General features: G+C 37.6%; 1 protein-coding gene across 3 annotated transcripts in view; it reads right to left on the reverse strand.

Annotated features, from left to right (window-relative positions):
* PPP1R12A (protein phosphatase 1 regulatory subunit 12A) overlaps positions 1 to 9,403 on the reverse strand; it is a 119,312-nt gene extending 109,909 nt beyond the window's left edge. Inside the window, exon 1 of one of the 3 annotated variants that reach the window (XM_083365127.1) lies at positions 9,058 to 9,398. In XM_083365127.1, coding sequence (XP_083221253.1) covers positions 9,058 to 9,294 — 237 coding nt within the window. In that variant the 5' untranslated portion in view covers positions 9,295 to 9,398. Of the gene's footprint in view, positions 1 to 9,057 lie in introns of all 3 variants that reach the window. The other 2 variants (XM_083365126.1, XM_083365125.1) reach the window with 2 other exon arrangements.
* Between the last annotated feature and the right edge of the window lie 4,696 nt (positions 9,404 to 14,099).

A 14,099-nucleotide genomic window follows, 5' to 3' on the forward strand; every position in this document is an offset into this window, starting at 1 on the left:
GTGTGGATCACAACAAGCTATGGCAAGTTCTTAAAGAGATGGGAGTACCAGACCATCTTATTTGTCTCTTGAGAAACCTATATGCGGGTCAAGAAGCAACAGTGAGAACTGGATACGGAACCACTGACTGGTTCAAAATTGGGAAAGGAGTCCGGCAAGGCTGTATACTGTCGCCCTGCCTATTTAACTTATATGAAGAGTCCATCATGAGAAGGGCAGGGCTAGATGAATCAAAAGTTGGAATTAAGATTGCTGGGAGAAATATCAACAACCTAATATATGCAGATGATACCACTCTAATGGCAGAAAGTGAAGAGGAACTAAAGAGCCTCTTGTTGCGGGTGAAGAAGGAGAATGCAAAGGTTGGCTTGAAACTTAACATTAAGAAAACCAAGATCATGGCATCCGGCCCTCTCAATTCCTGGCAAATAGATGGGGAAGAAATGGAGGTAGTGACAGATTTTATTTTCCTGGGCTCCAAGATCACCGCAGATGCGCACTGCAGCCAAGAAATTAAAAGACGCTTGCTCCTGGGGTGGAAAGCCATGGCAAATCTAGACAGCACACTAAAAAGCAGAAACATCACCCTGCCCACAATAGTGTGTATAGTCAAGGCTATGGTCTCCCAATTGCAATGTATGGCAGTAAAACCATAAGAAAGGCTGAGCGCCAAAGAATTGAGGCCTTTGAACTATGGTGTTGGAGAAGACTCCTGTGAGTCCCTTGGATTGCAAAGCGATCAAACTGGTCAGTCCTAGAGGAAATCAACCCTGACTGCTCTTTAGAAGGCCAGATCCTGAAGTTGAAACTCAAATACTTTGGCTACCTAATGAGAAGGAAGGACTCACTGGAGAAGAGCCTAATGCTGGGAGAGATTGAGGGAAAGAGAAGAAAGGGACAACAGAGAATGAGGTGGCTGGATGGAGTCACTGAAGCAGTAGGCGTGAGCTTAAATGGACTCCAGAAGATGGTAGAGGACAGGAAGATCTGGAGGAACGTTGTCCATGGGGTTGTGATGGGTCGGACACAACTTCGCAACTAACAACATGCCCAAGGGAATTTTACAGTTTTTATTTGTCCAGAAATCATTTGGCCCTCTGTCTGCTTTGGTTTTAATTGTGGATGGGAAGAATTCCTCTTCAAATTTTAAGTCTGTGACCTGGAAATTGTTTTGAACTCACAGCTACCGCTATATTCGCAGACAGATGTTATGGCCATGGGTTCTTTTGTCTCAATTTGGCTGAAATGCCATCTGTCGACTATCTGGGTGGAAGGACTGACATTAATTCAAGCCTTTACATGAGGCCGCTTTACAGTGTACAAAACTACCTAGAAACTATATCATGCAAAATACAGCAGCCCATCTGCTGGTAAATAAAAGCTGTGACTGATGCATTACAGATATACCGCAGGCACTGCCCTGGCTTCCAGATTGAAAGGCCAACATGGTTTGGCTCCTAGATATCTTCACTACTGCCTCCTCACAGTGAAACTGGTCTAGCCTATGCACTTATCCTGTATATGGAGGTTCACTGTTCACCACATATGTGGGAACCCAATAGAGACTGGGTACATGGTTGCCTCCTGTGCACAACTGTCTACCCAAATGTCCAGTTGGCATTGTTTTATTTGTATTGTAAATGGTAGTGAATTTGTTCAATGTAATAGTATATACATATGATCAGTAAATAAATTTTTATTCATAGTAGTTTGTTTGATTTAGGCCACAACTGCCCATATATTTTTCTAGGACTAAGCCTCACCAAATGCAAATATAACTTACTACTGACGCACAGAAGAGCCATTAGATTCCAGAACTGCAGTGTTATAATACTTATTTTATGAGACATGTTACATGAAAAATCCCCAATGCAGTGAAACTTTCATGCACTTTGTTATGGAATCTGGTGGCGTAACAAGTTTATGTTTTGTTCCCCTTCTATCACAAAGGCTGACTGAATCTTTTTCTAATTTTATACACAAGATCTCCCAATGGAGTTCTCACAACATAAGAAACTACATTTGTTGGTGATGCTCAGAATTACTACATTATTTTCTTGCTATTCAAGGATACTATTTGGCCACAAATACAAATGAGACATATTTCCTTATTGTTCTAACAATATACTGACATGCTACTAAAGATGGTGACAGCTGAGGAAAACCTCTATTCTACGCCAGAGTTTCCACTGACTGTCATTTCAGGAATGTATCTAGCAATACATGACAACTTGGAATGTCTCCGCCTACAAGATAACATCAGAACATGCACTGCTTACTACAAGTCCTACTGCTTTGTAACTCTCTTAGAGTTGCCTTTTTATGGTTAATAAAATCAGCAAAGCAGTTACGGTAATAAAAATTTTGAATACGGTATTTGAATGCAATGGTGTGGCATAATGTAAATAGTGCAAAGAAAGATGTAAACTTTTAAATTAGCAGTTTAGAATTTACATTTCTTGAAATAATTTGGAAGATTCATTTATACTGAACTAGTAAACTAAACTGCTTCCTAAGTTAGTATTAATGAACACAACTAAACTGTTAACACTATACTGATTACTAATGATGACAGACATGTCTTCTTTTGAATTTTCTCTTTCTACATAGTTTTTATATACATTTTCACATATATTCTATATATTTAATGTATAATAAAAGAACATGAAGATAATTTAATTTTATCTCCAAACAAAAAAGGATATAATATGAGCTGTTCTGCCAGGAAACTTTTTCTATAACAAAACAATATTACATTTCTATAGAAGAAAAATGTATATATGCGCTTGTTTGTCCACCATGATTATACACTTATTATAATCACAAGAAAACTTTATATTGTCTTATTTTATATAAAAATCAAGATACACATTTGTGCTCTTTTGATGTAACAGTTTAGTTATCCCAGTTTTCATAGGCCTGTATGAATATCGTATGCAAACTGTGGGCATTTTAATGACTGATTCAATTTGTTTGCTATACTGTACTACTTTTCTCAGTCATACTAAAATCTTCCATTATGAATATGAAATCGGATTACTTGCTTTTCTTGAACAACTATTTAATTTTCAACATAATATAATTTTGGAGTTAATGTTAATGTTGAAGTGATTGTTGAAGTCGTGACAGTGTAGAATTAGGGAGACTTATGATAACCTGCAGTTGCAACCATTGCAGGATGTATGTGCTTGGTAACTAGCTCACAATTACAGCATCATAGCATCAAGATTGTTATTTCAAACCTTTATTGCTGGCTTCTGACAAGCAAAGTCAATGGGAACCCAGGAGGAGGTTGTGAATGACAATCATGTGACCACAGGATGCTGCAACTGTGCAGGATTTGCCTAATGACAGCAACTGGGATCGCTGCAACTGCAGAATTGATGGTCCCAATTACAACCATTAAGCAAGGACTACCAGTATTCTTGCAGATCAACTACTATATACATACTGAGATGCATTCTTTTAGTCATTTGGCCCACCCCAAATATGCAGAGGTATTTTTTATATTATCTATATACCCATGGTATTATTGGTTTTAGCTTAGTATAACATACAAATACAGCCACTAAACTTACTAAAGCATGGTTTACAATATAGTCTTTTGAAAGCAGCCAATTCTGGCTTCTTCAATGAATGATGGCTTAGGTTAATGTGGGCTTCCAGTTATTCTGTGTTTGTAGAAGCCATGACACTCACCTACTTTATGAAAAATATCAAACATCTGGAATAGAATAAATCAAATCACGACTGTTAAGACAATAAATTGTTTTCATTAGCAAATTGGGGAGGTCCTTTAAATTATTCAACAGAAAGACCTTTCTGATGTCACAATCTTACAAAGGGCTGATATTTTCCCCCCTCAAATAACCTGCTTTTTTACTTTACAACTGTAGTATACTTAAGAGTTCTTGGAACATCTAAACTACCTTGCTGTTTCCATTCCAGTTCATGAAAAAGCAGCCGAGTTGCTTGATGAGAGATTGGCACATACAAATGTAATCAATCAATAAATAAAATATAAAAAGCAAAAGGTGCATAATTTGTGACTGCTCAAGTCTTAGTTATGGCACAATAAATATTCCAAAATATGTTTCTGAATTATTTATATATTACCAAAGAAAAACAATCTTACTGAATACAGTAATAAGTTCATATTCTAAAAATGAGGTTGTACTTTTGCTCAAAGTATAGTTTTAGAACCTAAAATTTAGACATCATTTCTAAAATGCTGGAATGATTTGTAAAGCTTTAAAACCAAGGTGTTCATCCAACCCATAATTAAAAATAGTAAACAAAATTGCTGAATTCCTGAGCTAAATGAAAATTAATTCAGTTTTCAATTTCCAATAAAGATTTTGATGGTACTCATTAAAGCAAGGGACAGTTTGAGATGGACAGTTTCTAAATGTGATACATATATAAAGTAAATAAATAGGGCATTTCTGAAGGTAGTTCAAAAGGTTATATCTATCACCAGCCTTTTCTGCTGCTACTACTACTATTATATTAAAAATGAAAAATAATCAAATGTCAAATGCAATGGTAAAAATCTACACTTGATAACATTTATTTTTCTATTAACTACTATACTTATATATGCCTAAACCATAAGAATAAAGTTACTCTGGGAATAAACTGCACCATAACAGTCAAAACTAGATTATTCTTCCATAATTTATTTATAATAATGAATGTTAAAATTCTCTTTACAAATATTATATTAGCATTTGGACTTTTATATAATACCTATGTCTACATGATGAAAAACAAAATGTTTTAAAACTCTACTTTTTCATCTTTGGGAAACAATATTTTATAAAAAAGATATGGCTAATATTTAAAATAATAGCACACAGTTACATGTATGATTTTATGGATACACACAGAGAGAGCACTCCCAACACTAACTCAGTATTCCTGCTATTTTTCTAAACTGCTCAGTTATTCCTATTCTTTCTTATGTAAAACAGACGTTATTGCAATAAAAGAACTAAGTAATTAATAGGAACTCTGTGTATGATTCTTCATATAGTTAATAGTAGACTTATATACCGCTTCACAGTGCTTTACAGCCCTCTCTAAGCGGAGTCAGCCCCCACAAGCTGGGTCATTTTACCGACCTCTGAAAGATGTAAGGCTGAGTCAACTTTGAGCCGTGATCCTGTAGTTATCAGACTAAATTGAACTACATATAAGTTCATATTTAACACAATTTGATATAAAGGCTATTGATTAGTGACAAGCTTTACTGAATCTTCTTAGGAGATATTTTATACTAGATATCCTGTAGGGTTAAGAAAATAATTTAACTCTTCAGGATATAAAGTTATAACTCTAATTTATATCAGCATTGCAGACCAAACATAAAATGCTTACTATTTCAAATCAATATAACTTACAAGCAAAATAATTTAGCTTTAATATTTTTCAAATAGATGCAATTCATCAGTATGCTACCACCATAAAAACAGACAGCATCTTATTATCTCCTGATATACATAGGAAATAAATATATCAACTATACAAATTGTTTATTCATTAACATATTCAAAATCTATAAATTTCATGTGAGATGGGCAGCTATATAAATGTAATAAATAAAAACAGAGCTTGATCTGTTAATTGTAGAGCAAGTTATATAAACTATGAATTATTATTTTACTGTTTCATGCCCACTTAAATGTTTCAGACCATTTTTTGAGGTATCACTCTAATTTCTTCCATTTTTACTCACTTTTGCTGTGTAAATAGTGTAAGTCCCAAATTGGAATGAATATAAATAAAACTATTATCTATCTTGCCATTGAACATAGTTCATAAATATTGTTAAGCTCCAATAAGGTTTATTTGCTTTTTGCTTAGTAGATGAGCAAACTCACTTGAAATAGACAACCATGGATAAGAACAGTGACTTAGAAATCTATGTGAGCAAAGTCTTATGTGGCCTTATGCATAAGGGGCACAGAGAAGCTCAAAAGTAAAAATAATTCATTTACATTTTTCTCAGAATGTAATCTATTGGATGTTCATGTCCATCTCTAATCAGAATCTTAGCTGTAGTTCCAAACCCAACTGTTTTTCAAGAAATAGGTTACAAACATTGCACAATACATTCCCAAAACATTTTTTCTTCTGTAGCTTCCAACCTAGTGACTAGTCTAATACAATGCTCTTAAAGAGAACTTCAGTTGGGACAAATGTAATAGTTTTCTAAGCAAGCATTGTAATACATGCCTTTATACCATCAACACTGCTTCAAGGCACAATTCACAACATTTTTTTACCACTGAATGTGCTAAATAGTTTAAACACATATGCATAAATGGCTATCTCACTGAATATTTATCTATCTCAATTGCAGTCAGGTATCATTTTCTTACTCATCATGTCTTCTATATGCCAGATTATAATTGAGTTTGTAAATAGTAAATCACTTATACTTGAATCCCTTACATTCTGAAATCCTTTGTCTGAGAAAGTAGTGCTTAACAAAAGTTCATCTGGTTTTAAAAAAAAATTAAACAAGGCTAGATCAAGTTAAAATTAGGATGGAAGATTGGCAACTATTCTAGGAAGTCAAAAAACAACCCAAAAGACAACAGCAAATCAGTTCTATACTATTGTTAAGGAAACAAATGTACATGTGTGTTTAGTCATGTAGCCATCTGAATGACTCTGCCTTTTGAATGAGGTCTTCTTTCTCCCTCTTTTGCAAGATAGCAGAAATTCTCTCAGTTATGCTAGGCCAATTTCTATACTGCATGTCACCATTGCTTTAATTTAATAATGTACATCATTTATGAAATTCCAAATGTACTGAACTATGCTACCAAAGAATAGCATACAATGCAAAGAGAGAAAAGCTATCAAAAGGCCTGCCAAGCTCATGCCATTATGTCACAAAAGAGAAAAGATTTTTCCACTTCTTTTTCCCTCTTATGGGTTTTAACATAAGATAAATTATGTCCATCAGCCTTAAGGTTTGCATACATTTGCCTAATTTTTGGAGAATGCTCGAGGAATAAGAATGGTATGGGTTCTAAGGATTGTAGGGTTTTTCATGAAACTTTTTTTTCTTCTATCACATAACTAGAGAGTATTTGCAATACTGCCTTCCCCCAACAAGCCCCATGAGTTCCTGTCTTTGGAGGAACTCAAAGAGCTTGTGGTAGAAGCCAATGAGTACCTGTTTTGGAGGGAAGATATCTGTAACATTTTTACAGCTTGGCATGCCATTTCAGGGATCACAGGTTATAGGTTAACAAGCTATTTTAAACATATCTATTATCTCAAAAAGGTATGTTCCAGCACTATTTTAGACCTTATTCAATCCTAAAGTTCTCAGAGTTTGAAGTGCAAAACATAATTTTCTCAATAAAATCCTAACTAGCAAGAAATACCAAATGTGACATTCGATTGCCTCTACACAAAAGTAAACTCTACAGTGGTCTTTCTCTGATTACTGCGTGACAAAGTCTTACTATATGGACAATCAAAACTTCACTACTTAGCTTTAAAACATAAGTGGCAATCTATAATACTGTTCATTTTGTAAATAGGGCATGTATATATTTTTTTAACTAATTATATCAGAACAATAGTAGATTTAATTCAAAAGACAAAATCCATAATATATCTTGCACAATACTAAGGGTAAAACACATATGTGTTCAACTACCTTGAACCAATTTATCCATGAACGCTTTCTTCATCCGGGTGTCATCATCAGGAATTTTAAGTATACACTAAATTGAAATCTGTTTCAAAGCTTAATAAAGTATTACTTGTTAGTATACTGCAAAAAGCACTTGTCTCTAAAGATATCCTAATTACTACATCTTTAAGGAACTACCAAGATTACCACCATGCAAAACAAAAATCAAGCTGTCAAAGTAATTACACTTGTTTTTTAAAATATAAACACATATATACACAAAGTGAGTTTATAATGTTGTTATTGCTCCTTGTCTGTTAATAGGATCGACATCAAGTCAAGTATCCAACATTATCTAGGGATTGCTACAGTCTTTCCTTATTTGGCTAACATTTGAGATTCCAATCAGACTCCTATAAAACTTAAACGTCCACAAAGCATCCATTTTGAGAACATTTCAGAATCAGTTGATTTCTCATCCTTTCGTCAATTGTCATTTTTGGAATCTCGCAAGCAACATCAATTTAATTTGTACTAATGATTTTATAACTTTCCATAAATAATAGAAAGGGCTGCAAGAATGGGTCGGAGTTCATATTCCATAACGTGTAGAGCCACCACCAGGATAATAATAAAAACCAAAACCAAAAGCCAAGAAGCAACTTTGAACAAATTAAGAACAGCATTTAGGACGGATGTGTTTAGGCGTTCTGCTCATCTGCAAAACAGCCAGCCATTAAAGGACAACCCCTAAATTTTCCCACTCTGGCAATGATAATCACCCCCCCCCCATCACTTCACGAAGTTACCTCCTTCGTGAAAGGACTCGCCTCGTCCTCCTTGCTATATATATATATATATATATATATATATATATATATATATATATATATATATATATATATATATATATATATATATATATATATATATATATAAATAAAAGCTCGGGGGAGTTCTCCGTTCTTCATCTGTCCCCCTTCCCAGAAGAACTAAGTCTTCTCTGAAGCCCCCAGGTCAGTGAAGGAAAGACAAGACGACCACCAAAGGCTCCTGTTTCTCGGGGGAAAGAAAGGCAAGGCCGGGCCTTATCAGCAGGCAGTTCAGTCAGCAGAACTCAACATCCCTGGGACACAAACAAGGATGTTCACAGCCGGCCTAGTTCCCCAACTAAAAATCGGCAGAAGAAAGGCGGGTTCCGACGCCGAAGGGCCATAGCCCTCCTCAAGGCGCCCAAAGGCAAAGAGGTTCCGGAAGCGCCCTAGCCAGACTATCCTAAGTGGAAGGAGAGGGGAAAAAAAAAAAGCAGGCCTCAAATTTCATCCCGGGCGGCAGAGCCTCCTTTCTCAGCAGAAGCTGGTGAAGCCCTGCCCGGAGAAATGGGGACCAAGGAGACAGACCTGGTGCAGTGCCGCGAACCCGTCCACGTTCGCGTAGTTGATGTCGGCGCCGCGCTCCAGCAGGCGCAGCACTTCCTCGGTGTCGCCGCTCGAACAGGCAGCCAGGAAGACGGCGCTGTCGTCGAACTTCACCTTGGTCTTCTTGCGCTTGACCACGGGCGGCTCCTGGTCCGTCTCGGAGCCGATCCAGCGCTTCAGCTGCTCGTTCCGCTTCTGCTTGGCGTCCGCCATCTTCATGCCCTAAGTCTCGGCTCTCGTCCCTTTTCTCCCTTGCCTTTTTCGCTCGCTCGTTGGCTTCAGCGGAGCCGCTCCGCACCCAGCAGGAGGCGGAGAAGCGGAGCACCGCCTGTATCCCACAGAACCTCGCGCGGCCGAATTGCTCGCTCGTCGGCTCCCACCCCCCGCCCCGCTCCGCTCCGCTCCCAGCGCACCAAAACGCCGCCCTGCGCTTGCCCGCGCGCCTATCTCGCGCTCGGCCGGCTAGCGGAGCTAAGAGGAAAGAGAGGGAAAAATGAAGCGCCCGGCTTCCTTAACGTAATCTCGCGATACTTTGAGAAGAGAACGCGGCGGCCCGCGGATGAAGTTTACTTTGAACGGACCGTTGGCGATGAGGTCTCGAGCGCAGCTCACCGAAGCTTTTACAGCAGGGGTCTTCAAACTTGGCCCTTTTATGACTTGTGGACTTCAACTCCCAGAATTCCTCAGCCAGCAAAGCTGGCTGAGGAATTCTGGGAGTTGAAGTCCACAAGTCATAAAAGGGCCAAGTTTGAAGACCCCTGTTTTACAGAGTGGGGAAAAGTCGTTGCTCTCGGATAGCAGAGCGGTGGATGGTCTCGAGGTGTATCTTAAAGATCACCACGCTAAGGCAGACGCTTTCGGCTCACTGAGCTAACTGCGACGTTATCTCAGGAAAAAGCTTAGGAAACGTAACCCCGAAAGCATCTCGTTGAATGCAAAGGCTCAACAATCCGTGGGATAAATTCATTTATATGAATTTATTGTGCTGTAAACATAATCATCCGCTTTGTAGTTTCTCTTTTTCTAAAGAGCTGTGTAAAAAGAGACACAAAAGCAGGAAGTTTCCTCTGTGGAAAGCCGATGGGACCTTTTTATTTCGCGGGTTTCCTTTTAAAGCAGTGTTTTAAGTGGGTCTTTTTTCCTCTGTGACAGCCTGGGGTAAAATGAAGATTTTCTTTTCTATAAAGTTGCCACAATAAATTATCTTACGTATCCTGCGTTTTTTTAAAAAAAGTGGCACTCATCATCCCAAAATAAAGGCAGCAATGGATGAACAAATTAACATCACATTTGGAAACAAAAAACATAACCCTGCAGATGATTGAGATGCAATTCTATTTACTACAGGAGGAAATACATGTGCTTGGGGTGCCCACAGTTATCATCACTGTAGTGTTCAAAGTTTGCTGCCTGAAACTGCATATTTTTCAAAAGTCGTGTAAGATTAGGTTTTCTTCCTTGTTAGTGTGCAAGTCCTTGTTGCTTTAGAAAGTGTTCTCTAAGATATATTAACAAGTATGATTATTACCTTTTATTGTGAAATTAAATTTAAACTTTTAAGATTAAGTCTCCAATCTTTTAGTATGTTGTTTTTGAGAATGTAGCTTTTATGAGAAAACAATTTGAAGACATTAGTCCATAAAAATACCTTGATCAAGCAAACAGGGTTTTGATTTAATGCAGATTGTATGATTAAATAATTGAGAGTCATACTGAAAGTAAACAGCACATTGCTTGAAATAAATATACATAGGATTGGTCTGTTAGTCCTAAATATACAAATACATTTTCTCTTATTTTAATATTTTTAACATAAAATCTGCAAAAGTTATCAAGTCATCCCAAATTTTCCATAGAGTAAAAAAGCCATTTCTTCAAAACATTCGTTTGAAGAAGATATTTCATTGTATCTGGATTGTAGAAAATGGGTAAGAAATAAACACACATTAAAAAAATAGAATTGTTCACACCCCAGCTGCTTCAGCCAATTGCAAAACCCAAAATAAGTTTCTTGGTACTGGTAGGTGCTGTGTCCCAGTACTTCCTGGCAGCTTTCTTGAACTCTTACATAGGGTTCTGGATTTTGAAGCTCCTGGGAGAGACTTAAGGCCTATTAAGCTGGCAATTAAAAAACAAAAGCCCAGTTTACCATCATTCATTTTCTGGAACTGTAATGTGGAAAAATGAAGCTGTTACATTTAAAGTTCAGAACATTGTTAGAGAGACAAGAATGAAACAGCCTCTCACCCCCATAAAGTAGCACAGCTTTGCTATCATCTTTCGTTTGTTCAAAACGAGAAGTTGGCATCACAACTAGGAAAGGTGTGAAAAGAACTGAGGAAGGCAAAGTGCTTAATGGTGAGGGCAAATGGCTTCATGGAAGTTCACTAGTAACTAGAAGGAAGGGGATATGCCTGAATTAGCCTGAAACATACAATATATATTTAGGCACAATTATTAATGGTCACAGAATTTCATCCCCAAGATAAAGGATAAAACAATTTTGTGCAACTTGAGGCTATTGACAGAAAAAATACTTTGTTAGTATAACTACTCTCTCATGGAGAGGGGACAAGGGTAATTCCATTCCATGAAAATTAATGTGTGTCTGGTTCCATACAATAGAATATAAATTTGGAGCATCTTAAGAGAAAGCTATGCAATGACATAAAATGCCTCATAGAGATAAATCATTTCTTTGTTGTTAGCTAAATTGCAATCTTCATGGCATAAAGCAAATCAAATTTTGATTTGCAGAATTATACCTGTTAAATTGTTTGAATCCAGTTTATGTATACAATTAAGCAAAATTGTGTTTGGGCGCTTTGCTATTTTATACTAACATGTACAACTCGAAGTTCACAGTAGACGCAGTGGTTAGAATGCAGGCTAATTCTGCTGACTGCCGACTGCCATCAATTCAGCAGTTCGATTCTCACTGGCTCAAAATTGACTCAGCCTTCCATCTTTCTGAGGTTGGTAAAATGAGGACCCAGATTGTTGGGGGAAATATGCTGACTCTGTAAAACAACTTACAGAGGGCTGTGAAGTGGTGTTGTGATTCCGTGCCAGCCTGTGATCCCGGAGAATCTGAGGAGGAGGGGAAGGAGAGGCCTGGGGAGCCATCAGAGTCAGAGGAAGGCTCTGAAGAGCTCCAAGACTTACGTTACAGTGAGGAGCCTGGCCCTTCCGCTCGTGCTCAGGTTGAGACGCAGCTGGGTGGGGAGGATGGGTCAGACTCGGAGGATGCACAGCTGGAGGACATGAGAGACGCGCGCAAACGAAGACAGGCCAGGAGAGTAGGCCAGAGGGTGCCAGTGGGGCAACTCCAGGGGAGGGGGAGAAGGCATTGAGAAGCCACGCCTTGAGGACTGAATTACAAAAAGGGAATGTGTGGGGTGGTGCTGGTTGCTGAAGGCAACCATTGCAAAGTACTTCATGGGATCATGTTCTGTTGGTATTGCCGGTGAATAATTCTCTGTTTTGCATTGTGTTTTGTGTGGACAATTTTCTCTATTTGGATTGTGTTTTGTTGCCTTTGTTTTTGGACCATTTGGCAGGTTTGTTACCAATATTAAAAGGGGTTTGTTTTCTTCTGAGTCTCCAGCCTACTTATCAAAAAGGGTTTTGTCCTTGTGCATTTAACAAGGACGTACATAGGCTGGGACAGAACAAGCGGTATATAAGTCAATGCTGTTGCTATTCTGTTATAAAATATTTAAGAGAGTTCCATGCACTTCAATTAAAGAGAAGAAGACTGGGCTTCAACAGTACTTTGATAACATTTTTTCTGGTTTCAAACATTTTGAGACAAAAATGTAACGTTCAGTATATATGTATACTCAGATTTCTGCAATAGTCTCTAATTGGAATGTGCAGATCTTTCAGAGAGTTCTTTGCTTTGATAATGATTTGAAGGAATGCCTTTCCCCAAACAGCCCTTTTCCTCCTAAAACTGAATCAAAGCAGTCATGTTTCTTTCACATAGCTTCCTCCATGCTATTCCTAAGTGTTGCTTGTATGTGTGTGCTACGCATGTGGAGGAGTTTCTCCTATCTGTTACAAGTGGCGGACAAGATTTATAGGCAGCATGAAGGGCCTCATCAAAGCAAATTGTGTTTCTTCTTTATCGTGATGAGATGTATTGTATTGCCTCTTGGAGAGGCACATTGCATCATGTTTGCACCATAAAGTGCTACATTGAGGCATATAAAAGTCACCCACACAACCTATTTTCAAAGTAATGTTGACCATGTTTGTAATATTAAAACAGTCCATAGGAATGTTTTGTGTATAACATCTATAATCAGTTATAACACATATCGGAGAAGTGTCTTGGAACTCTTCCCTTACTTCAGAATAAAGCAGCCGTACTGTTGACAGTTCAACTAATAAGACTACAATGCATTTGTACTGTCTATTCAAGAATCCCATTTTTTCCAGGAATGGTACATAATGCTAGTTCTTTCTGTTAAAATCCTAAGAGCCATAACATAAAGTCAGTTTTGAAGGTTTTTCTCTAATCCTCTTTCTGCAAATACCAGATTATTTGTTTCTTTTATTTTGCCTCAAATCAAGGGTGTATTGGGGGTTGTCCCAAAAAGTTCAGATGTTGAAAACACAACTGAAGCCCAATTCCTTTTACGTGCATCAAGGATAGGGTTTCAATCATACAGTTGCAGTGGCCATTTTGATTTTTGCCCTTCCCCAAATAGACAACTCACTTCCAAGATAGATTGACTTAGCTTGCCTTCAGTTTGAAATTCATTTGGCACTTTATACTGAAGGATGGATATTTTCATTTGGTGTGGATTCATTCTCTCATTCACTCTGTCTTTGCCCTAAGATTTAATGATGTAGCTGCTACAAGGCCTTCTTCCATTTAATAACTTTAGCATGCCGGTTGCAATTCTTAATGTCAGAGTGATTTGGCAACTCTTTTTCATCCTAAGTTTACATCAAAACACTTAGACAAGTGTGACATATTTTTGAAAAGCAAATGCAGTGGGAAAACTACAACCCTA

The sequence above is a fragment of the Vipera ursinii genome, assembly GCF_947247035.1.
Source record: "Vipera ursinii genome assembly, chromosome: 6".
Lineage (NCBI taxonomy): Eukaryota > Metazoa > Chordata > Lepidosauria > Squamata > Viperidae > Vipera > Vipera ursinii.